This window comes from Akebia trifoliata, chromosome 7, assembly GCF_017979445.1.
Source record: "Akebia trifoliata isolate Shusen 1 chromosome 7, ASM1797944v1, whole genome shotgun sequence".
Taxonomy (NCBI): Eukaryota; Viridiplantae; Streptophyta; class Magnoliopsida; order Ranunculales; family Lardizabalaceae; genus Akebia; species Akebia trifoliata.
In genome coordinates, this window is record NC_141381.1 from 692,213 (window position 1) to 716,853 (window position 24,641).

The window sequence follows — 24,641 nt, forward strand, 5'->3', positions numbered from 1 at the left end:
AACTATTGAGTTCTCAAGTTGTTTGCAAATCTTTACACACATACCAAAATTATCATTATTGAGCACTCCTAACTGTTAGGTTCATTTTTTATTTATTTATTTTTGAGTCTTTTCATATATTTATATGAAAAAAATTTCAAAATGGCTTCACTCTCAAATTTCAAAATGTTGACCAAATAATATTATTGACACGGGTTATTCACACATGATTAGTAAGAATGGTTGAGAAATAGTAAAAATTCAAGTGCAAATAGAAGATCTCTCTCTTCCCCTTTTGTTTTGTTTGGTTTTGTTTAGATTTCTATTTGTTAGATTTAGGATTTTATATGAGCCTGATTCTAATTGTAAACAATTGTTGAAGTTGAATGTGTTATAATTCTTTGTAATGGTGAGGCAATAACTTGAATCAAACTTTTGTAATTTTTGAATGGTGTGTTATAAATTTTAATCTTTAATTTGGTTGTGATAAATAAGGGAAATATTGAAGTAACATTGAAATTGACATCATTTTAAACATTATTGATGTGGATTTGGGTACATAACCATAGATACTTTTTCATCAAGAGACGAATGAGAAACATCTATGATTATGTGCAGACCAATGTTTGAAATGATGTCAATTTCAATGTTACCTTAGCAAGACTGATAAATAATTTATGAAAGAGTCTTGTTGGGGTGACAGAATGACTTGGTGGCGTGTACACAATCATAGATGCTTTTTCGCGAGATATGAGTAAAAAGCATCTACAGTTGCGCGCACCACCACGTCCTTTGTGTCACCTCTTTGTTTGTGTCATTCCAGCACTAGTCTTTATTAAATTGGGATGTAATAAGTAAAAGAATAATGATGAATGCACACAGTTGGATATGTTGTTGACGTGGCAAGGGCATGAAACCACACTTCTTTTTTCTATGTATCCCAATGAAAAATATCAATGATTTTGTGCACTTGCCAAGTTAGCTACATACCCGACACTTATAGCCGCTGGAACAATGACATCACTTATAGCCGTCTGCATCACAATTGTCCTTGAATACTCCGTCCATGGTCTCCCAAGATAAGATGGGAAACTACTTTGAATGGGTTTCAAATCGAAAGTTGCACCGATTCTACATTTCTGAATTACAATTCATGTGTTCTGGTTTGGATCAGTTCGTCCCTAGGCTGTGAATATGTTCTTCTGCCCTGAATTCGAACGTCGTGCATGGAGATTGCAGTCTTGTAATACCACTGCTGCATTTCCAAATATAAAGTCCATTGTAGCGGCTACTAGGCAATTTATGTAGAATTGACGAAAGGAGTGTACGTAGAGGGTATCTTGGTACGCTAACATGTCACATTGGTAGAATGCTGACTTATCGGATCCAACACGAAGTGCCACAGATTGGTGATTGGAGGGCCCTGCTATGTTTTGGAAGGTTACGCCCCGGACTAAGAACCCTTCCCCTACCACAGCTGCAACATATAGAGTAATCAAGAATTATTATTAGATAAGATATATTGTAATAAAATGTATATAGAATCAATAGGTACATTATATCTCTCATGTTCAAATGGAGTTCAGATAAGCTTAAATGATCAGGTGAACTTTTATTAATTAAAATTTCTTTAAAATTCATATTAAGTTATGTGATACAAAATCCACATTGATCAGAGATATCTTCTAATAAGGTCGGTAGATGAGACTTAATAAACATTTATAATAGTGAGATTGATTTTCAAAGAAAATGAGCAATTCGCATCAATAAAAGTATTGTATCCAATCTAAAATCCCAAGGCGATATATATATATATAAAGAATAAACAAATCATCTAATATAAAATCATAGGAGTTACTGAAAATTATCTGAAATGTTAATATGCCAAAAATAACTAGAGAAGTATCAAATAACCAACCTTCTCTGGCACAGCAAAGACAGCCTGCACAGGAGTCATCCCTTGAAATGGAAGTAGAGTTGTCGTGAGCTCCCAAAGCTATACACATCGACTTTCCTTGTATAATTAGGAATTCGAGAATCAGAGAGTGCAAGAATGCTAAAGGCCATACATTATGATCAAGAATATTTCTCTAGTTCAGTCAGTAGTAAGGTAGCTATCATAAAGAAGGCAAAACACTGGATATGGTACTAACACGTGTTACCCACAATTGCTACCCATGTTGATGCCACTGATTACCTATGAGCACACATAGGATAACATATTAGCAACTCAAAAAAATCAAAACAAATTTATGAGCATGATATAAGGATGATAAGAAAAAATATAAAAGTATCTCTTAAAGTGAACAACATCTAGCAATTTAAAATGACATAATCAGAAAGTGATCAAACAAGTATTCACAATTAAGTAAACATGTTTATAACATCATTAAAACTGTCTGGAGAGTTACCAGGTTAGGAATTGTAGGAAAAAGTGCTTGTGACAAATCAACACCCAAGCTTTGCAGTGCTTGCCTCAAATTATTCAACAACCTACTCCAAACTCATTTATCATTAGGCAGGTCTTCTCGACTTCATTTTCCTTTCTTTCATAATACATATTATATTCATCTAGAAAATAAAATTAAAAAAACTTACATGTGGTTTAGAATATATATATTTTTTTGATGAATTTATCCATAACCAAGGGAGTTTCACCACTTGAATAAGAACTAAACAAACCAACGGAACTGTAAAGTTCCATGACTAACCCTTAAGAGTAAACACCCGCAATGCTTAGGGTGCCTCTCTCAATTGTGTGCTATGCCTGCTCATTTAACTCGTCATTCGTGCCAAGACGCTCGGTTGCAGTTGGTCTACCATGCCATAATTGGGTTTGAGGATGGAGTGCCATGTCTGCATTAGAGATAGCTCTCTGCAGAGGTTCAGCCACCCCACTACTCCTTCCAACAGTAGGGAATGTATGTGTCCAAAGAGATACAAGCAGAGGCATGGCCTTGTTTCCTAGTCCAGGGTGGTCATCCATTTCCTTGTAGGTGACACCAGTGCTCAGGTTAGATTATACCGGGTTATGTGTGTTTGCAAGCATGGTAGCTATGTTATTGACATCAAACTTTCTAGTAAACATTGTTGCTGGACCAGGGTCATTGTTTACAGCATGTTTTACACCCCTAAATACTACCTCTTAATAATACATTTGTTCAGTACTAACCACATAATACTTCTAAAGATGTAAGTATATTAAGTACATCATGAATGTGTAGTTGACTGACAAAAGAAAATGAAACAAAGAATCTACAGTTTGTTTTGGGGTCTTTAGGTCTCCCTAGCAACATTGATGGTCTTTTATTTAAGAAATACCGAAGATATACAGTTAGGATCACATTGACATACTACAATGCATAAAGTTGAAAATAGGACTACGGGAAAATATTTCTCCAATGTCAAACTTTTCGAGTTTTTTTATAAGGATATCCATGTTGGCATTCAATTGGAACTCATGACCTCATAGAAAGTGATGGTAACAACCATAATCAACATTGAACAAAGTTGAAAAACAAATAGCCAAGATGTGGCAAGTTCAATTCATGGTCAATTTGCCGGATTAAACCAAACTCGTTCAATTCAAGTTTGGGGCCTCCCAAACAGAAAAATTATTAACAATGACTAAACTAAATCGGCCTAGTGAGCATTGGAAAGAGAGACCTTGTGAATTCAATATAAGGTAAATGTGGAATTACTAAGAAATTAGAATTGAATTTCTAGTACACCAAGTAACACAGATTGAATTATAGTTACCATTTACGTGAGCTAAAAGTACAATTCTGTTCACTACAATAAAATATCAGAATATTTAACTATGAACTTTGAAGAAAGAAAGAATGAATTAGAGTTTTAAAAAAAATTTATCTAAAAATGAGATAAAAAGGAACCAAGTAGAAATATAAAAAAAACTATATCAAAAACCAAATCACACGTAAAAGAAGTTAATAACTCAAACAACTTACATTTCCATCACCAATGGCACTTGAGCCACCAATGACTATACAAGATTGGGCTTTGGCACAAATGTAACAGGCATGTCAATATGATGGCGATCATTACTGAAAAAACCCAAGTTCCACATATTCTCTATTAAATACTTGATTCGGGAATGATAATCAAGTATAAAGTGATTTCATGCAATTATATATACGATGTGACATGAATTTAGCTCTGAGTTGCAGCAATAACCTATTTGGTAAGCAGCAATTATATTGTCATAGTACCTATTTGGTAAGTAGCAACTTTCATCTTTTCAGGAGTTGCAGCAATAAGCTCGTAAGTTCTTGCTAAGAAGAAATCTTTGCATTTCTCCATAACTTCTGAGTTGGAACTTGTATGACTCTCGCCCCACTTATTAAAACTACATTCCTGCAAATTCAATTCTTTTCAGGATACATATAACTGTAAGATTCTCTCTCACACATATGCACGATGAATGGAGAAAAGGAAAAACATTAAGTTCAATTCTTATGCTTCTATTACCAATGGGCCACCAAGATAATGGAAAAAATTGCATCATGCCCACTGCTACAGTCCCATGACTAGAGAAATCAATATTAATAAAGCACAGCTCGATACAAGAGATTAAGCCCAATTGGACCACATGATCAGGTAACATGCTTTGCTTTGGTTCAACTAACTCAGGTAGTTTCAGGCACATTATCCATATGGACATCTGGGTCCATCTAATACTACTTTGAATTCCTTTAATTTTTTCATTAAAGTTTCTATTAATTTCCTTTGCAGTTAATTCATGAAACTCCAACGTAATAAAAGGGGAGAGATTTGAAGAGAAACCCTTTTAAAATATTTTATAATTCCAACTCTGCCCTAGATCTCTTTTTAGACATTTTTAAATTCTAAAGCCATCCCAATTTCTCTCCTATCAATCTAAACATGGTAGAGAGAAACCGAGTTTCTCTTCGCTCCACTTCTCTCAATCCAAACATAGTGTTAGAATTTTGTAGAACTCTACTTTTAGTCCATTATTTGGTTACCTAAGAAATGGATTTGCTTGGAAGCTTTGTTCAAGATCTTTCGATTGAGTTAAAAGGAGAGTTAACCCTTAAATTCACAGGATCCCTGAAAAGAAATAAAGAAGGGATTGCACAAATAGCATTCCCTAGAAAACGCAATTTTCAGGTGCATGATTTTGTTTGGAAGCTTTCTTCAAGATCTTTGGGATAAGACTTTGTTGTTGTTGTAGAATTATTATGAACCATTTTCCTACCATCCTTATTTGGAACACTCCATTTTAGGAGTCTTAAGAAAATCTTGTTCTGCATTACTTACCACCAAACTTATCTTAAAAAAAAAAATTCACGAAATGCTTTTTGCAGCAAAGCAAACTTATAGAACCATGAATGACCAAGACCTACACAGCATTTGCATGTCCTCTACTCCTGTAAACACTTCTCTCAAAGAATTCCACTACTCTTTGGCACGACGTTAACAATAAGTGGACCTTCCATCACTCATTTTAAATGAGGGACCACGGGCATTGGCATTGGCTTTGTTTAGATTTCTATTTGTTAGATTTAGGATTTTGTATGAGTCTGATTGTAATTGTAAACAACTGTTGAAGTTGAATGTGTTATAATTCTTTGTAATGTTGAGGCAATAACTTGAATCAAACTTTTGTAATTTTTGAATGGTGTGTTTTGAATTTTAATATTTAATTTGGTTGTGATAAATAAGGGAAACACTTAAGTAACATTGAAATTGACATCATTTCAAACATTATTGATGTGGATTTGGGTACATAACCATAGATACTTTTTCATCAAGAGACGAATGAGAAACATCTATGGTTATGTGCACACCAATGTTTGAAATGATGTCAATTTCAATGTTACCTTAGCAAGACTGATAAATAATTTATGAAAGAGTCCTGTTGGGGTGACACAATGACTTGGTGGCGTGCACACAACCATAGATGCTTTTCCACGAGATATGAGTAAAAAGCATCTATGATTGCGCGCACCACCACGTCCTTTGTGTCACCTCTTTGTTTGTGTCAATCCAGCACTAGTCTTTATTAAATTGGGATGTAATAAGTAAAAGAATAATGATGAATGCACACAGTTGGATATGTTGTTGACGTGGCAAAAACATGAAATCACACATCTTTTTTCTATCTATCTAAATGAAAAAGATCAATGATTCTGTGCACTTGCCAAGTCAGCTATATACCCAATCACGTACCAAAACCGCATGCATTCATCACGACTCCAAGTAAAAGGATTTACGAAATAAGCATGTGAGGGTATTTTGGCAAAAAAAATATTTTTTAAAAGAGCATTTTTTATACAAAATCCATTTTCAAAGTGTATTTATTGAACTTTAGCTTAGGGCACATGTTAACAAAATCTTAAGTAAAATTTCGGGGGCCAATAGCATCTCTCTTCCAATTGAAAGAGGTGAGTTAATGTTTGAATAATGATGAACACAGCAGCTGACGTGGTGTGGGCACGGAATGCACATTTTTTTCTAGTGTATTCTATGATTCTACATTTATCACGTCAGCCACGTACCCAATCACTCACCCACCCAAACCGCGTGCATTGATTTCTCTTTCTTTTGCACGTCAGCCACGTATCCAATCGCGAACCCACCTAAACCGCGTGCATTGATTTCTCTTTCTTTTGCACACCACCGACAGCGGGGTTAGTTTTGGTATTCTTTAGAGAAAGAAGGTACAATAATTGCTATAGAAAAAGGCTGAAAGAAAGAGGGAGATATGGAGAATACCTTGACTCTAATAACGATGTCCATCTCTTATCTTATCATTTATTTAAAGAAAAAAAATATTTCTTATTTTCTTAAAAATATCTTTTTAAAGGGTATATAAGTAAAAATTATAAATATTTTTCATCGAGATACGAGATGGAAGTATATATATGGTTACATGCACACCAATGTTTTTGAAAGGATGTCGATTTCAATGTTACTTTAGCACGACTCGAGTCGATAAATAATTTAAAAAATTGGGATATAATAATTAAAATGATTTTATTAACAATTTAATGGATGCAATAAGTAAACCTTAGAATAAGCATGTGAGGGTATTTCGGCAAAAGAATATTTTTTAAATGGTATTTTCGATACAAAATCCAATTTTGTATTGCACTTTGAGGTAAATGTTAAAAAGGCCTAATTAAAATTCGGAGTGACAATAGCATCTCTCTTTGGAAGAAGTGAGTTAATGTTTTACTTTCTCTTCCTTTGACAACGAGGTTAGTTTTGATATTTTATAGAGAAAGAAGATACATTAATGGTTTTAGAAAAAGAGAGAAAGGTCGATAAGACTTCACTTCAATGATGTCCTATCTTTTGTATTTTTTTTGTTTTTTTTCTTTTGCACCGACAGTAGGGTTAGTTTTGATATTTTTTAAAGAAAAGAGGTACAATAATTACTTTCGGAAGAAAAAAAAAAAAAAAAAACAGACAAAAAAAGAGACGACGGAGACGACGTTGACTCTAATGATGTTCATCTATTTCTTATCTCATATGCTATTTATTTATTTATTTAAACAATTAATGAGCTTCTTGTTTTCTTAAACCTCTAAGAGCTTTGATTTTATTTGTTTTTTCACATAATCAAAGAGAGAATTAATGGGAGATGTCGTAGCAACCATTTTTTTTCGGAGATTAAATTCACTATTGTAGACACCCCAATTTGCACGAACCTGTTAGGAAAGTCTAAATTTCCTCGAATTGATTTTGAGTTAGACTTAAACTTCTCAATGGACCCACATTGCCACTTGGCATCATATTCATGTATACATGCATGCTATTTGCATCTCATATCATGCCCATACCTTGTCCCTAAACTTATGTCCATCACCCATATCCTAAGTCCAAACTCAAGTTCATATTCCAAACCCAAGTCCATGTCCTAACCCAAATCCAAGTCCATGTCCTAACCCAAACCCAAGTCTATATTCAAACCCAACACCAAGTCCATACCCAAATCTAACACTAAGTCCCTCCTAAGCCCAAACCCAAGTCCATATCCTAACTCAAACCCAAGTCCAACACCTAGCCCATTCCAAGTCCATTCTCTCACCCCTTCACAAGATGACACATGTTGATACCTCATAAGCCTCCAACACCCAATGCATCATCGAATTGGAGAGTCAACCTTTCCTTTGTGAAAACTCAAGAATGCCCTTCTCAAAAAGTCTAGTCAAATCAAAAAGGTTATTTGGTAAAAAGCATCTATGATTGCGCGCACCACCACGTCCTTTGTGTCACCTCTCTGTTTGTGTCAATCCAGCACTAGTCTTTATTAAATTGGGATGTAATAAGTAAAAGAATAATGATGAATGCACACAGTTGGATATGTTGTTGACGTGGCAAAGGCATGAAACCACACATCTTTTTTCTATGTATCTAAATGAAAAAGATCAATGATTCTGTGCACTTGCCAAGTCAGTTGTATACCCAATCACGTACCAAAACCGCATGCATTCATCACGACTCCAAGAAAAAGGATTTACAAAATAAGCATGTGAGGATATTTTGGCAAAAAAAATATTTTTTAAAAGAGCATTTTTTATACAAAATCCATTTTCAAAGTGTATTTATTGAACTTTAGTTTAGGGCACATGTTAACAAAATCTTAAGTAAAATTTCGGGGGCCAATAGCATCTCTCTTCCAATTGAAAGAGGTGAGTTAATGTTTGAATAATGATGAACACAGCAGCTGACGTGGTGAGGGCACGGAATGCACATTTTTTTCTAGTGTATTCTATGGTTCTACATTTATCACGTCAGCCACGTACCCAATCACTCACCCACCCAAACCGCGTGCATTGATTTCTCTTTCTTTTGCACATCAGCCACGTATCCAATCGCGAACCCACCTAAACCGCGTGCATTGATTTCTCTTTCTTTTGTACACCACCGACAGCGGGGTTAGTTTTGGTATTCTTTAGAGAAAGAAGGTACAATAATTGCTATAGAAAAAGAGAGAGAGAGATGGAGAAGACCTTGACTCTAATAACGATGTCCATCTCTTATCTTATCATTTATTTAAAGAAAAAAAATGTTTCTTATTTTTTTTAAAATATCTTTTTAAAGGGTATATAAGTAAAAATCATAAATATTTTTCATCGAGATACGAGATGAAAGTATACATGATTACATGTACACCAATGTTTTTGAAAGAATGTCAATTTCAATGTTACTCTAACACGACTCGACTAGATAAATAATTTAATAAATTGGGATGTAATAATTAAAATGATTTTATTAACAACTTAACGGATGCAATACGTAAACCTTGGAATAAGCATGTGAGGGTATTTCGATAAAAGAATATTTTTTAAATAGTATTTTCGATACAAAATCCAATTTTGTATTGCACTTTAAGGTAAATGTTGAAAAGGCCTAAGTAAAATTTGGAGTGACAATATCATCTCTCTTTGAAAGAAATGAGTTAATGTTTTACTCTCTTCCTTAGACAACGAGGCTAGTTTTGGTATTCTATAGGGAAAGAAGATAGATAATGGCATTAGAAAAAGAGAGAGAAGTGGATAAGACTTGACCCAATGATGTCCTATCTTTTTTTTTGTTTGTTTGTTTTTTTTTTTTTCCCGACAGTGAGATTAGTTTTGATATTTTTTAAAGAAAGAAGGTACAATAGAAGGAAAAAAAAAAAAACAGAGAGAAGAGAGACGACGGAGACTACCTTGACTCTATGCTACTTAGTTATTTAAACAATCAAGAGCTTCTTGTTTTCTTAAACCTCTAAGAGCTTTGATTTTATTTGTTTTTTCATATAATCAAAGAGAGAATTAATGGAAGAAGTCGTAGCAACCATTTTCCTTCGGAGATTAAATTCACTCTTACGTGAGGAGTTTGAAATATTTGGTGGCCTAGAAGATGAAATCCTACTTCTTAAGTCCCAACTTTCACATCTAAATTCTCATATCCAACCTTTCCATAGCGAACTCGTTCAAATCGGTTACTTCAGTGCCATGTCCAACATAATAGGCATTGAATTGAAAAAATCGATTCACAATTGGTTGGTTAGGTTCAAAGAAACCATCCATGACGCTGATGATTGTATCAATCTATTCATCATTCGGATGAATAATAATAGCAAAGATGGGTTGAATGACTCAGATGGAATAGTGGCTGCTGCTCTGCTCGGATGTGAATTGAGAATTATCAACGAATGTCTCGTTGAAATTCTGGATGTCAAGTCTCAGCTGGATACTACAATTGCGTCATTGTCGATCGAACATAGTGCTATTATTAATGATGAAGGTGAAAATTCTTTTATAAATAAATTTATTACTTTATCGATAGACCTTAAATCCTGCTTCATGTACTCTTGCTTTTACCTTCACAAGTGGCATGTAGATAAAGACATGATGGTTCAACTCTTGATGGCCGAAGGTCTAATTGAAGAAATTCTAGGAGCGAGAATGGAGGATATTGTCGAAAGCAATATCAACAAGTTAATTGAACTAGGAATGGTTCAACTTCAACATGAATATCCATATCTGCCCGACTCTCTTCACTGCTCTGTTCCCCAGCCATATCATCACTGTGTTGCACAAGGAGATGAATATTTGTACATTAAGGATATTCGTTACCTATTTATCAACGACAAAGAAATAGCATCCAACTTGGAAAATATCCATATCTCATCAATTCGATCTCTATTTATTTCAAATCCCTTGGAAATGGAATTATACAATTGGAAATTGTTGCGGGTGTTAAGTCTCTATTTTATAGGAAGTAAGAGCATCATAATAGAAGAAGTGGGAAATCTGATAAACCTAAGATATCTAAGATTTGCGTTTCATACGCCAGAGAAGCTTCCAGAGAGTATAGGCAATCTTCGAAACCTCCAAACTTTGGATATTAATTGTCCTTCGTTTAAAGAAGTACCAAGTGGAATTCTGAATCTCTTACAATTAAGGCACCTTCAAATGAACAGTTACAGTTATAATGAGGAACGGGCTTTGGCCCTTATAGGGATAGGGCGATTGACGAACCTCCAGACTTTGAGTGGTATAGACGTCGGTGATGGCATTGCCAGTGAGTTAAGTAACTTCACCCAAATCAGAAAGCTTGGAATTGTTCAGTTAACGGAAAAAGATGCAAGTGAGTTATATGCTTCTATAATGAAGATGACTGGACTTCTCTCCTTATCTCTATCAGCAACAAATTTGAACGAGTATTGTTTCAGCGAAGAACACTTGCTACCTTCTTTGGAACCATTCTCGCCTCCGCCTCTCCTTCAAAAGCTTCGTCTAGTAGGGTGGTTACAGGAAATGCCTGATTGGTTCAGCTCCATGAAAAACCTCACTCACTTAGTTTTAACGTATTCTAATCTATTGGAGAACCCAACTTCTGTCCTTGAGTCTCTTCCTAACTTGAAATATCTTGAATTAGATTTCGCCTACACAGCAAGGTATATTGGTAGAGAGTTCTGCAGGTCTGGTGGGTTTCCTACTCTAGAGACTCTCATTATTATATCCAGGTCTCTAATTGAATGGATGGAACTTGAACAAGGATCATTCCCAAGCTTGAAGTTCCTCTACTTTTATTGTCCGAGATTGAGAACTCTCCCCGAAGGTTTGCAATTAATCACCACACTCCAAATATTGAAAATTACCAATTATCATGGTGATCTTGCACGGAAGTTGAGTCCTGATGGAGGCCCAGAGAATTATAAGATCAAACACATCCCAAGGATAGAGTTTCATTGGTAAAATTCTTCCCTTTTAATTTTATTTCTTGACAACATGTTGATCGATGGTGTTAAAAAATGGTTGTTATTTATCAACTTATGAATTGTGGTTACAAGAGCTTTCTTTGTGTTAAATATATAGAGATGTTGGATGGTCTTGATAGGTCTATAGAAATTTCTCAAATGTGACTACACTTTTAAACCCATTAATGTGGAAAGCCTAAGCATTATGAAATTTTTTTTTTTTTTTTTATATTTTAAATTCATTAAAGAGGTTGAGATAAATTAAGAATGTCATCTCGGTCTTGGAGGCAATCATGCGAGAAAGTCAAATTGAATCATTCGTGATCTAGGATGACTCAACCAATATTTTGAAATCTTGGCGAAGGTTTTGAAAAGTCAACCTAATTAACCAACGTAATTTCATATTTTATATTGTTTTCTAATACTTTAAATGCTTGTGATCTATATAAGATATGATTTTGTGGTTGAGCATTTGAGCATCTGTTGAATTGAACCACCTTTTAATAGATAATAATCATTTTGAATTTGAGCATCTGTTCTGCCCCTACAATTAATGGACATGGGTAGGGAGTATTTAGGGTATTTTAGTGTAAAAGCTTACCATTTTAAAATTTAAATATATATTACACAGTGAAAAAACAGGGATTGGTAAGTATTTTGGAACGTGCACTGTCCCAATTATTCAACCACTCTAGTAATTCTAAGTAGAAATCTGATTTAACAAACAAACTAGTTTGTAATTCAAAATTAAAGTTAAATCATATAAAAGAAAAATGAGAAAATCATTAAAAGAAGAATGAAGATAAAAAAAAATCTGATGATAACAGTGGTCTATATATATATATATATATATATATATATAGATACGTGTTTTTGTTTTCTTTTCTATAAGTACCACTAGGGTACATAGAGAGACATGGACTGAATCTCTGACTCCCATATTTTCTTTAATAGTTGAGAAAAAGTCGTGCATTGCCAATAGTGTCTTTATTGGAAAAACATGTTTTAGGAATTAAAATGAACACTATACCGGAAAGAGAACTTTGACATAAGTTGCCCTCGTTTTGAGAAATATCTAATAAAAAAATAAGTCATGGTTGAGAAATAGTAAAAATTGAGGTGCCAATAGAAACTCTCTATCTTCTCTTTTTTGTTTTGTTTGGTTTAGATTTCTATTTGTTAGATATAGTAAAAATTGAGGTGCCAATTGTAAACACTTGCTGAAGTTGAATATGTTATATTTCTTTGTAATGTTGAGGTAATACCTTAAATCAAACTTTTGTAATGTTTGAATGGTGTATTCTAATATTCAAGTCCATGCTTTGCGACAAATGGGATATAAATACAAATACCCGTTGGTCCCAGGTAGGTGATTTTGTATGAAATCACATGTTTGGCTTAACATATCTTCTTTGTATTGTTTACAAACACCTATTAAAAGGTACTGAAGGATGAGTTGCATGTGAAAACATTCTGCACATCAGAAAGATGAGTTGCATCAGCCAAATGAACTTCTTCGGATTTGAAATTTCAAATCATATGTTCTCAGGAAACTTGTTTTTTTTCTTTTCCTGATCCATTTGGGTCTTAGAGAAATGGGGACCAAAACAGGATTTTGTGTTCTTGACATTATCAAAATCACATTAATTTTTGAAAAATTGCACCTATATTATTCATAATTGATTCCAAGAGAACTGGACTTAGTGATGAAATTTTATAAGAAGATTACACCTAGTTAATTGATTCCAAAAGAAATGGATTGATTGGATCATCAATACTCAATGGGGGTGAGTTTTGGTTATGGTCCATTCAAGAGTTGTTTTATCAATTGTACAATTTTGATTGGTTTGCATATCATTGATTGTTTACAAAAAGTTATGGCATGATAAATGATACATGGGTTTGATACTTCTTTTCGAGAAAAGATTTGTTGTGCAAATGACTATGAGCTTAGACCTACGTATTTGTAGTACATAGATTGTTTTGTCATTACATGGAGTGTATCATCCCATTTGTTTTAGCTCATAAAGAAAAATATTCATGAATCTTTTGATTCAGTATGAATTCTAAATCTTACAATTTCTCACACTGATTTGATTTTGACAACATTGCTACACACATGCATGGGGTATTTTTCTCTTGATGTTCCTTTCATTGCGTATTTATTCATCTTTATAAAGGATATGTTTAATTGTTATTGGTACAGGTGAAGGATGGCCTTGGTTATTGCTTGGGGGGTGTGGAACGAGAGAAATGACAGGGTGTTCAATAATAAGATTAAAAGCTCTCATGCAGGTTTCTTGGAGATCTTGGGCTTTTTGTACCTTTCGTCAAAACACTACATAGAGGTTGTGGGGATTACTTTTGATGATTTTGTTTTTAGATGGAACTCTTTATGTAATAACTGATGTTGTAGTTTTCTTTTGGTTTGCTGCTATTTGTGAGGCTTCCTTGGCCTCCTTGTACTTTGTTCTTCCTCTTTTCTTCAATATATTATACTTATAAAAAAAAAGGATAGGCTAAGGAATGACCCTAGGTACAAATCTGTCAAGCATGAAGAAAGAGGGATTTTATTTAACAAGTATATATATGAATTGAGGGTTGTGGAAGAGGAAGCTGAACAAGCAACAAAAGCCAAAAGGGACGAGTCGGTAAGCACACATGTTTTGCTATTGAACTGTTTGGAATGGGTTATATACAAGGTGATGCCGAACAATGTCCAGGTAACCTAAATGTGAAACTTATGTTCCAAAGTTTGCACAAAACCAATCAATATGATCATGTCGTCGTCATTGATCTGCACACTTCAGAGTGATTCCAATGATTTGATGAAGGGATTCATTTTTGGATGATGACAGATATTGGTGTAGATGTTATATGTTGGATCACTTGAGATTATCTGTGTGAAAGATAATCTCTTTCTGAAACTTTTGACCATGTCAAATGAGGGTTTCAAGTTAATGGTACAATGGACAACCCAAATTTTTTCAATTTGTATCCTCTTTTGGTAATGCTAGATATGTTGGAATGAGCTCTTTGTTGAAAGTTCTCAGAAAGGAGGCAGTTGCTTCTTATCAAGCTTTACTAGTAGAAACAATTAGAGATCCTCAGGTAGTTTCCAAATCTTACCTTGGCTAGTTCAATGATGTTTGGTGGACCATGCAACACAAAACTAGATTCACACCTAACATTCTTCTCTAGAAGTCTATTACTTCAAATTAAATCTCCTATTTTGGCTAATAATGGTGTCAAAATTCGGATTTGTTAATTATTCACTAGGGGGGGGGGGGGGGAATTCATGAAGATGACTGGACTTCTCTCCTTATCTCTATCAGCATCAAAGGGCGACTATTGTTACAACAAAGAAGAGTTGCTACCTTCTTTGGAACCATTCTCGTCTCCGCCTCTCCTTCAAAAGCTTCGTCTAGTAGGGTGCTTACAGGAAATGCCCGATTGCTTCAGCTCCATGAAAAATCTCACTCAATTAGTTTTAAGGTTTTCTAATCTATTGGAGAACCCAACCTCTGTCCTTGAGTCTCTTCCTAACTTGAAATTTCTTGAATTACATGACGCCTACACAGCAAGGTATATTGGTAGAGATTTCTGCAGGTCTGGTGGGTTTCCTACTCTAGAGACTCTGATTATTAAATCCAGGTCTCTAATTGAATGGATGGAACTTGAACAAGGATCATTCCCAAGCTTGAAGTTCCTCTTCTTTCATTGTCCGAGTTTGAGAACTCTCCCCGAAGGTTTGCAATTAATCACCACACTCCAAAAATTGAATATGGTCGATTGTCACGGTGATCTTGCACGGAAGTTGAGCCCTGATGGAGGCCCAGAGAATTATAAGATCAAACACATCCCAAAGTTAAAGTTTCATTGGTAAAATTCTTCCCTTTTAGATTTTATTTCTTGACAACATGTTGATCGATGGTGTTAAAAAATGGTTGTTATTTATCAACTTATGAATTGTGGTTACAAGAGCTTTCTTTGTGTTAAATATATAGAGATGTTGGATGGTCTTGATAGGTCTATATAAATTTCTCAAATGTGACTACACTTTTAACCCATTAATGTCGAAAGACTAAGCATTATGAAGCATTTTTTTTATTCTTTTTTATATTTTAAATTCATTAAAGAGGTCGAGATAAATTAGGAATGTCATCTCGGTCTTGGAGGCAATCATGCGAGAAAGTCATATTGAATCATTCATGATCTGGGATGACTCAACTGATATTTTGAAATCTTGGCGAAGCTTTTGAAAAGTCAGCCTAATTAACCAACGTAATTTCATATTTTATATTGTTTTCTAATACTTTAAATGGTTGTGATCTATATAAGATATGATTTTGTGGTTGAGCATTTGAGCATCTGTTGCATTGAACCACCTTTTAATAGATAATAATCATTTAAATATACATCTATAAACTTCCACCTTTTAATACATCTATAAACTTCCATTTCGAATTTGAGCATCTGTTGTGCCCCTACAATTAATGCATATGGGTAGGGCGTATTTAGGGTATTTTAGTGTAAAAGCTTACCATTTTAAAATTTAAATATATATTACACAATGAAAAAACAGGGATTGGTAAGTATTTTGGAACGTGCACTGTCCCAATTATTCAACCACTCTAGTCATTCTAAGTAGAAATCTGATTTAACAAACAAACTAGTTTGTAATTCAAAATTAAAGTTAAATCATATAAAAGAAAAATGATAAAATCATTAAAAGAAGAATGAAGATAAAAAAAATCTGATGATAACAGTGGTCCAATCAGAGAAGAAATCCCATATATATATAGATACGTGTTTTTGTTTTCTTTTCTATAAGTACCACTAGGGTACATAGAGATACATGGACTGAATCTCTGACTCCAATATTTTCTTTAATAGTTGAGAAAAAGTCGTGCATTGCCAATAGTGTCTTTATTGGAAAAACATGTTTTAGGAATTAAAATGAACACTATACCGGAAAGAGAACTTTGACATAAGTTGCCCACGTTTTGGGAAATATCTAATAAAAAAATAAGTCATGGTTGAGAAATAGTAAAAATTGAGGTGCCAATAGAAACTCTCTATCTACTCTTTTTTGTTTTGTTTGGTTTAGATTTCTATTTGTTAGATATAGTAAAAATTGAGGTGCCAATTGTAAACACTTGCTGAAGTTGAATATGTTATATTTCTTTGTAATGTTGAGGTAATACCTTAAATCAAACTTTTGTAATGTTTGAATAGTGTATTCTAATATTCAAGTCCATGCTTTGCGACAAATGGGATATAAATACAAATACCCGTTGGTCCCAGGCAGGTGATTTTGTATGAAATCACATGTTTGGCTTAACATATCTTCTTTATATTGTTTACAAACACCTATTAAAAGGTATTGAAGGATGAGTTGCATGTGAAAACATTCTGCACGTCAGAAAGATGAGTTGCATCAGCCGAACGAACTTCTTCGGATTTGAAATTTCAAATCATATGTTCTCAGGAAACTTGTTTTTTTTCTTTTCCTGGTCCATTAGGTTCTTAGAGAAATGGGGACCAAAACAGGATTTTGTGTTCTTGAGATTATCAAAATCACATTAATTTTTGAAAAATTGCATCTATATTATTCATAATTGATTCCAAGAGAACTGGACTTAGTGATGAAATTTTAGAAGAAGATTACACCTACTTAATTGATTCCAAAAGAAATGGATTGATTGGATCATCAATACTCAATGGGGGTGAGTTTTGGTTATGGTCCATTCAAGAGTTGTTTTATCAATTGTACAATTTTGATGGGTTTGCATATCATTGATTGTGTACAAAGAGTTATGGCATGATAAATGATACATGGGTTTGATACTTCTTTTCGAGAAAAGATTTGTTGTGCAAATAACTATGAGCTTAGACCTACGTATTTGTAGTACATAGATTGTTTTGTCATTACATGGAGTGTATCATCCCATTTGTTTTAGCTCATAAAGAAAAATATTCATGAATCTTTTGATTCAGTATGAATTCTAAATCTTACAATTCCTCACACTGATTTGATTTTGACAACATTGTTACACACATGCATGGGGTATTTTTCTCTTGATGTTCCTTTCATTGCGTATTTATTCATCTTTATAAAGGATATGTTTAATCTTTTGTTATTGGTACAGGTGAAGGATGGCCTCGGTTATTGCTTGGGGGGTGTGGAACGAGAGAAATGACAGGGTGTTCAATAGTAAGATTAAAAGCTCTCATGCAGGTTTCTTGGAGATCTTAGGCTTTTTGTACCTTTCGTCAAAACACTATATAGAGTTTGTGGGGATTACGTTTGATGACTTTGTTTTTAGATGGAACTCTTTATGTAATCATTGATGTTGTAGTTTTCTTTTGGTTCGCTACTATTTGTGAGGCTTCCTCGGCCTCCTTGTACTTTGTTCTTCCTCTTTTCTTCAATATATTATACTTATAAAAAAAAAAGGATAGGCTAAGGAATGACCCCAGGTACAAATCTGTCAAGCATGAAGAAAGAGGGATTTTATTTAACAAGTATATATCTGAATTGAGGGTTGTGGAAGAGGAAGCTGAACAAGCAACAAATGCCAAAAGGGACGAGTCAGTAAGCACACATGTGTTTGCTATTGAACTGTTTGGAATGGGTTATATACAAGGTGATGTCGAACTATACCCAGGTAACCTAAATGTGAAACTTAGGTTCCAAAGTTTGCACAAAACCAATCAATATGATCATGTGGTCATTGATCTGCGCACTTCAGAGTGATTCCAATGATTTGATGAAGGGATTCATTTTTGGATGATGACAGATATTGGTGTAGATGTTATATGTTGGATCACTTGAGATTATCTAGGTGAAAGATAATCTCTTTCTGAAACTTCTGACCATGTCAAATGAGGGTTTCAAGTTAATGGTATAATGGACAACCCAATTTTTTTCAATTTGTGATCCTCTTTTGGTAATGCTAGATATGTTGGAATGAGCTCTTTGTTGAAAGTTCTCAGAAAAGAGCCAGTTGCTTCTTATCAAGCTTTACTAGTAGAAACAATTAAAGATCTCAGGTAGTTTCCAAATCTTACCTTGGCTAGTTCAATGATGTTTGGTGGACTATGCAACACAAAACTAGATTCACACCTAACATTCTTCTCTAGAAGTCTATTACTTCAAATTAAATCTCCTATTTTGGATAATAATGGTACCAAATTCGGATTTGTTAATTATTCACTGTGTGCGCGGGGGGGGGGGGGGGGGGGGGGTTCAATTTGGTTAGTTCAAAAAAAATTCGAGAAAGTTTCGTGAAAAATTGGAAAAATTTCAGAGATTATACAAAATATGTTTTTGAGTTTCTTGCCAAAACCCAACATCTTCTAACTCTCTAAAAACCCTGTAAAAAATTAAAATTTTGGAGGTGAAGAGTAAAACCGATTAATTGAGGAATACTCAATTAATTCATCAATTTGCCGATTTAATCGGTTAACCCCTAATTCGGAGAGTTTTGTGACTATCTAATTGAATCCCAAGTTTATAGTTTCCTGGTTAGTACCTACTTTGAGTTAATTAAATATAACTTTTGTGCCTGCATATGCATTTCTTAGGCATCGTGGAATGAACCAAAGCCTAAATTGGAGAAGGATCCCCTAAGGCGTGCTATTAACTCTGAATTAGAACAAGCTGACACAGAAAAGTTCTTTCGGGAGCACATTAAGGCACTTCACAAGGTAATTCCACAACCATTTCACGTCACCTGTTAGGATTTGCATATCAGAATTGTTGTTATTACACCATGTTGTTGATCCTGTAATTATTGAAGGTACACGCTCTTTGAATGTCCTAGCTAGGATGGAGGCAATAAGGTTTCAAAGATCTCTATTTTGCTTTTTTGTGTGGAACAATTTGATGGAAAAAATTTTAAAGTGCCCATCCCGCTTTAAAATTTCGGTGGAACCCTCTCGCTTAGATGACATGTGCTTTTTCAAGGAGGTATCCCAAATATTAACGAAAAATAGGGGGGTTAAATAAAAACAAAAGAGGTTACGTGTTGTGTTGCTAGGAGGGTTCCTCCAAAATTTTGAAGTTGCCAGGCTGCTTCAAAGTCGGACTCCAATTTGATGGTTACGATCATTTTAGAAGGAATTTTTTACTCTTCGATACTCACACCAACATATAACGAAATATAATCAATCGTCATTTTTCACATACCATATGGTTATTTTAAGAATAATGATTTTCTGATGCCCCATCACAGAACCATAGATCATTTCCTCGGGATACGCAAAATCATAAATCTTTTTCTTGCGTATCTTGAGGCAAATAATCTACGGTTCTATGATGGGGGCATATGTCAGAGGGGGATGTCAGATATCATGACTCTTATTTTAATTTTAATCTGATGACATAGGTTTTATGCTTGTTTCATGATGTCCTAAAGTTTCACACATTTCCCCTATTTCATCAATTCCTTCAAGAATCTATAATTGCCACTCTGATCAAAATATTTCAATTTCTTGGCCAACTTAAATAGACATTCAAAGAACATTAATTCAATGCTTGATTTTCCCTTCAACGATGTGCACATGACTTCCAAACTCTATTAGATGATGTTATAACTGCAGAAGCAGTTACCGAAGTGACTGAAGATGGGAAGACCGTTCTTACTTCTTGGTAGACTGCTAAACGCCGTCTAAAGTCTGATCCTAGGATGCCGAGAAAAGATAGAGAATCCCTATGGTGTCGACATGCAGAGGAGCTGCAGCGAAAGAAAAAGTTGGCATCTCATACAACGGAAGACAAGCTTAATGCAGAAACAATAGGTAGAAGCTCACTTGATTCTGAAAGGTCACCAATAGTTCCAGGGAGAACTCATGGCCGGAGATAGCTTACAATGTAAGAAACTTTACATTTCAATTGTTTTTTGAACTTGGTATTTGCTTAATTGGATTTCAGGGTCCGTCTATGAATTCAACACCTAATTTTGGGGTTTCGCCCTTGTTTTGACAATACTTGAGTGCAAGGGCCTAGAGTTTCAGGGGATTGATTTTTTCATTTCTAGGATAAATCCCATTTTCATGTCCAAGACATACATGTATTGATTTTTCATTTGCAATGTGGCATAAAATGTTAGCTCAGTTCAAATATTGGTCTAATCAATTTTTGTAACTTTTTTCCTTTTAGATCATATGTCTTCTTACATTTTGTTGCTTTTGCAGGATGTATTGATGTACAATTTTTTTGGCACATCTCCTCTGAAAAATCAATGGAGAGTAATCTATGTTTATATGAAGGAGCAAGACGTGCTTGACTCCGCTGCACCAAGTTTCACAAAATTTGGTAAGGCCAAACACAACATCCTTTGATCTGAACTTAAGCAATTGGAACGTTGCTATAAAACATACAAGGCAAAGGTTATGGATTTGTGAGAATATAGGAGATTTTCGAAGCCTATGTTTGACTATTGGAAGAAGTTGTGCCTTGTCCAAGTTAGATTTACTTGATGACTCACTTGCACAGGCGATGCAAGTTGCTAGCAGCAAAGAGGATTGGAGTTCATGTGGTATCAAGGTTTGAACTGAGATGTTTGAGTTTTCTCTTCTTTTTTCATATTTGTTTTTTTTTCCTTATTGTCCGACTTCATCACTTGTTCTTATATTTGGTAGAGAAGTTCTGAGTCATTCCTAGGATTCTCTTACGTATTTAACATCTTCACAGATATTCAACGAGGGTAACTTTGAGATGGCAACAATGTGCTTTGAAAGAGCTGGAGACCTGTACAGGGAGAAATGGGCGCGGGCTGCTGGCCTTCGAGCTTCGGCCGAATGTATGCGTAGTTCAAATCTTGAATTGGCTCGTATTGCCCTTATGGAGGCTGCCACAATTTTTGAAACTATTGGCAATGCTGAGATAGCTGCCCAATGTTTTATTGAGTTAGAGGAATGTATATATTTTAGATTTGTCATTGTATTATATCTTGTCTCTGAAAATTTTGGGTGGGTTTTGTGATCGTATGTATGCGATCTTTCTATGAAATATTTTCTGTTATCTTTCTGAAGTAGGAAACCTTCAGTTGTGTTTGTCAACTTGCAGATTCGCAATATCATTTATGTTTTTTTTTTTTTGAAGTCCTTTAGTAGCTACTCTTGTTTGCATTTCATTTTTAAGAAACTAGTGTCACCATTGATTGAGAACCAACCTTTTGGAGGGACTGTCTTCTAGTTAGTGTTTGAGCGTGTGAGACACTATCATGTATTGGACCATCTTTGATGTGTTACTACCTTCCATTAAATCTTACCACATACAAGGTTTTCATTTAGATTATTAAAATGCAAACCATAGACAAACAATGAGAACACTACAGCGTGCACACGAATCAGACAGTCTTGAATTTGATTATCTTGGAGAACTCTCGCCATTTGCAAATTGAGAAATTACTATAAAAAAAACTAAAATTGTAGGATTTTACAACCATCTCATCAGTAGGATTTTTGGCAATGACATCTCTGAGACGGGTCTCCTAATTTGGTCCTCAAACGCGTTTCTCACTTCATGAAAGGGAGTGCAGATACAACTGTTGATATGGTTGGTAGAAGTAAAGAATTAAAAGAAATGGAGCCAGCTTTTGTGGAGAGGTGCACTTCACTATCATGAGTTGAAAGATACCTCAACTTTGATGAAGTTTGTTATGGCCTTCCATTCTATGAATTCCATACATACTTTCTTAAGAACTCGGAATTATCTTGACGACCTCATGTTGTTGGAGAAAGAATGGGGGAATTTTGTCGAAGCGACCAGCATTGCAATGCTGAAAGGTGATCTTCTTCTTGAGGCTGATTTTCTAGGAAAGGGTGGGTGTTGAGAAGATGCATCTAGTCTGATTCTATTGTATGTTCTTGGGAACTCTCTTTGGGCAACCAAAAGCAAGTGTTGGCCTTCAAAGCAATTTACAACGAAGAAAGAACTTCTTACAAAAGCCAAGATGATTGCTAAAGACATGTCAGATGTCTTCTACGAGTCAGTTTGTACAGAGGTGAGCATACTGTCAAACCATGATGTTAGCTTGTTACACCTGGGAGAATGTTTGAGTTCTTCCCAGAGACTTAAGCATCTCCAAGCTGAAATTATCTCTGCTTGGAAAATCCTTGTTGTCCATTTTCACACGTAGACTATGTGATTTCACGTAACGATGTTTCTATTGAATCTCTCGTTTACTTTCAGAATTTATGGAGGGAGAAAATTATAAATATATTTAGATACTTTCGATCTCTTGGAACACCGCATGAAAGAGAGTACATGACTTATGGGGAGTTCTATTTGGGTTTCTTGGGTGCATGGAAAATGAAGTTTAATCAGAGTACCATCCACACGTTGCTTGGGTGTGTCGTGCAATGCAGATTCAATAGCATCTCTTCAAAATTAAAGAGGAAAAAATGCAGAAAGTCTACCAAAATGAAGTAACCCTCTAATCTCCAATTATTTTCTTTATTTCGATCTGAAAAATGTTCCAAATTCAATTATCTGCATTTGTCTCAAAGAATATTGTTTACATAGTGGATTCAGTGAGAATCCTTCCATCTTAAGTCTGATTGAAGGATAGATCTCTTTACACTTCGTGAATCGCTCATTCGCCTCATCGATCAGATCGAGCAAGCAAAAAATCACACCTTGGCAGAAAAACGGCCGATAATTCTCCACATGTTTCCATGATCAAAGATTTCTGTAAGAGAGCTTCATAATAGAGAGGATTTATAGCCAAAATCGCTTCCAAAACCTTTCTAACTTCTGATCTTCCCATCGATTCAGCCTAAATCACGTGATTCAAGATCTCCAAAGCTTTTTCATCTTCTCGATCTTCGACCTTTCGTTACAATTGAGATTTCAAGGCATCGATTAACTCAGAATCCGACTCCATTAACTCCGACAATGGAGATTCTTTGCTCTTTATCTCTCTCTTCTACTTCAAATATGGAAATCGGATTTTCAGTTCTCACAAGAAAAACACAGAATTTCCCGATCATCAATGATGTTGCTGTTAGAATCCGAGCTCCAGTCGTGTTCTTGATCTTTCGAATTACAGTATTTTCTTTTCAACTTTCGGATTGAAACTGGAAGAAATCAGAATACCAAAAAGAACAAATAAAGGAAGCAGCCAAAAGAAGGAACAAAACAGAGATGATTCTGCTGAACTGATTTTTATTGCTCAATGGAGATATATTTAAACCTACAATTACAGACTTTATAAATACTAAAGAATTTCCTAAAATATCTCAACTAACACCAAGTGTTCTCTGAGTTTTATTTGCCTAATTAAAAGCCACTAACTCCTAAATAAAAGGAAGACTGAAAACAACCTAGACTTATTCAGCAAAGACTAATTCAACAACTTCTAACTATCCATAATGTGACAGTAAGTTTCACTAATTTGTAACACTCCCCCTTAGTGCAAACTTACTATCAACAACACCCAGAGCACTTCGAAACTCTTCAAATTTTGCTTTGCCAAGTGCTTTGGTAAACATATCGGCAACTTGATCTTCAGTTCGTACTTTCCGCAGCTGAATGTCCTGGGTCAAAACCTTTTCTCGAACGAAATGATAATGTGTTTCAATGTGTTTTGTGCGGGCATGAAACACTGGATTTCCAGCAAGGTTAATTGCACTTTCATTATCACAGTGAATGGGAACTGGATAGTCCAAGGCTGAAAACATTTCTTGAATAAGCCTCTTAAGCCAAATACACTCTTGTGTTGCCATGGTAGCTGCTACATATTCAGCTTCACAACTTGAAAGAGCAACAGTAGTTTGCTTTTTGCTGCACCATGAGATTGCTGCTGAACCTGTATTGAAACAATACCCTGTTGTGGAGCGCCTATCATTCACGTCACCAGCCCAGTCTGCATCTACAAAACCAGTCAAAAAAATTGGTGTATCCTGCCTA

At 34.9% G+C, this 24,641-nt stretch overlaps 1 protein-coding gene and 1 long non-coding RNA gene across 8 annotated transcripts; one reads left to right on the forward strand and one right to left on the reverse strand.

Annotated features, from left to right (window-relative positions):
* Positions 1 to 924: 924 nt before the first annotated feature.
* Positions 925 to 4,663, reverse strand: LOC147397843 (uncharacterized). Its single transcript, XR_015179678.1, has 4 exons — positions 4,209 to 4,663; positions 2,391 to 4,043; positions 1,898 to 2,176; positions 925 to 1,456 (listed from the first exon to the last, which is right to left on the reverse strand). It is a non-coding gene; the product is annotated as an uncharacterized LOC147397843 (long non-coding RNA).
* A 4,985-nt stretch (positions 4,664 to 9,648) lies between these two features.
* Positions 9,649 to 21,787, forward strand: LOC147397844 (putative disease resistance protein At1g58400). Of its 7 annotated transcripts, none has more exons than XM_086446852.1 (5): positions 9,649 to 11,713; positions 13,926 to 14,370; positions 19,310 to 21,041; positions 21,222 to 21,272; positions 21,420 to 21,787. In XM_086446852.1, exons 1-2 carry the CDS (start codon positions 9,789 to 9,791, stop codon positions 13,927 to 13,929), a joined length of 1,929 nt encoding a protein of 642 aa, XP_086302978.1. In that variant the 5' UTR covers positions 9,649 to 9,788; the 3' UTR covers positions 13,930 to 14,370; positions 19,310 to 21,041; positions 21,222 to 21,272; positions 21,420 to 21,787. The 7 variants fall into 7 exon arrangements, with proteins under 7 accessions (XP_086302978.1, XP_086302977.1, XP_086302979.1 ...); XM_086446851.1 differs by having other exon boundaries at positions 19,310 to 20,597; positions 20,921 to 21,272; XM_086446853.1 differs by having other exon boundaries at positions 19,310 to 20,524; positions 20,658 to 21,272.
* Positions 21,788 to 24,641: the final 2,854 nt, after the last annotated feature.

Excerpts from the sequence above, each read along its gene's own strand:
- LOC147397844 (XM_086446848.1), top strand. The coding sequence starts at position 9,789 with ATGGAAGAAGTCGTAGCAACCATTTTCCTTCGGAGATTAAATTCACTC.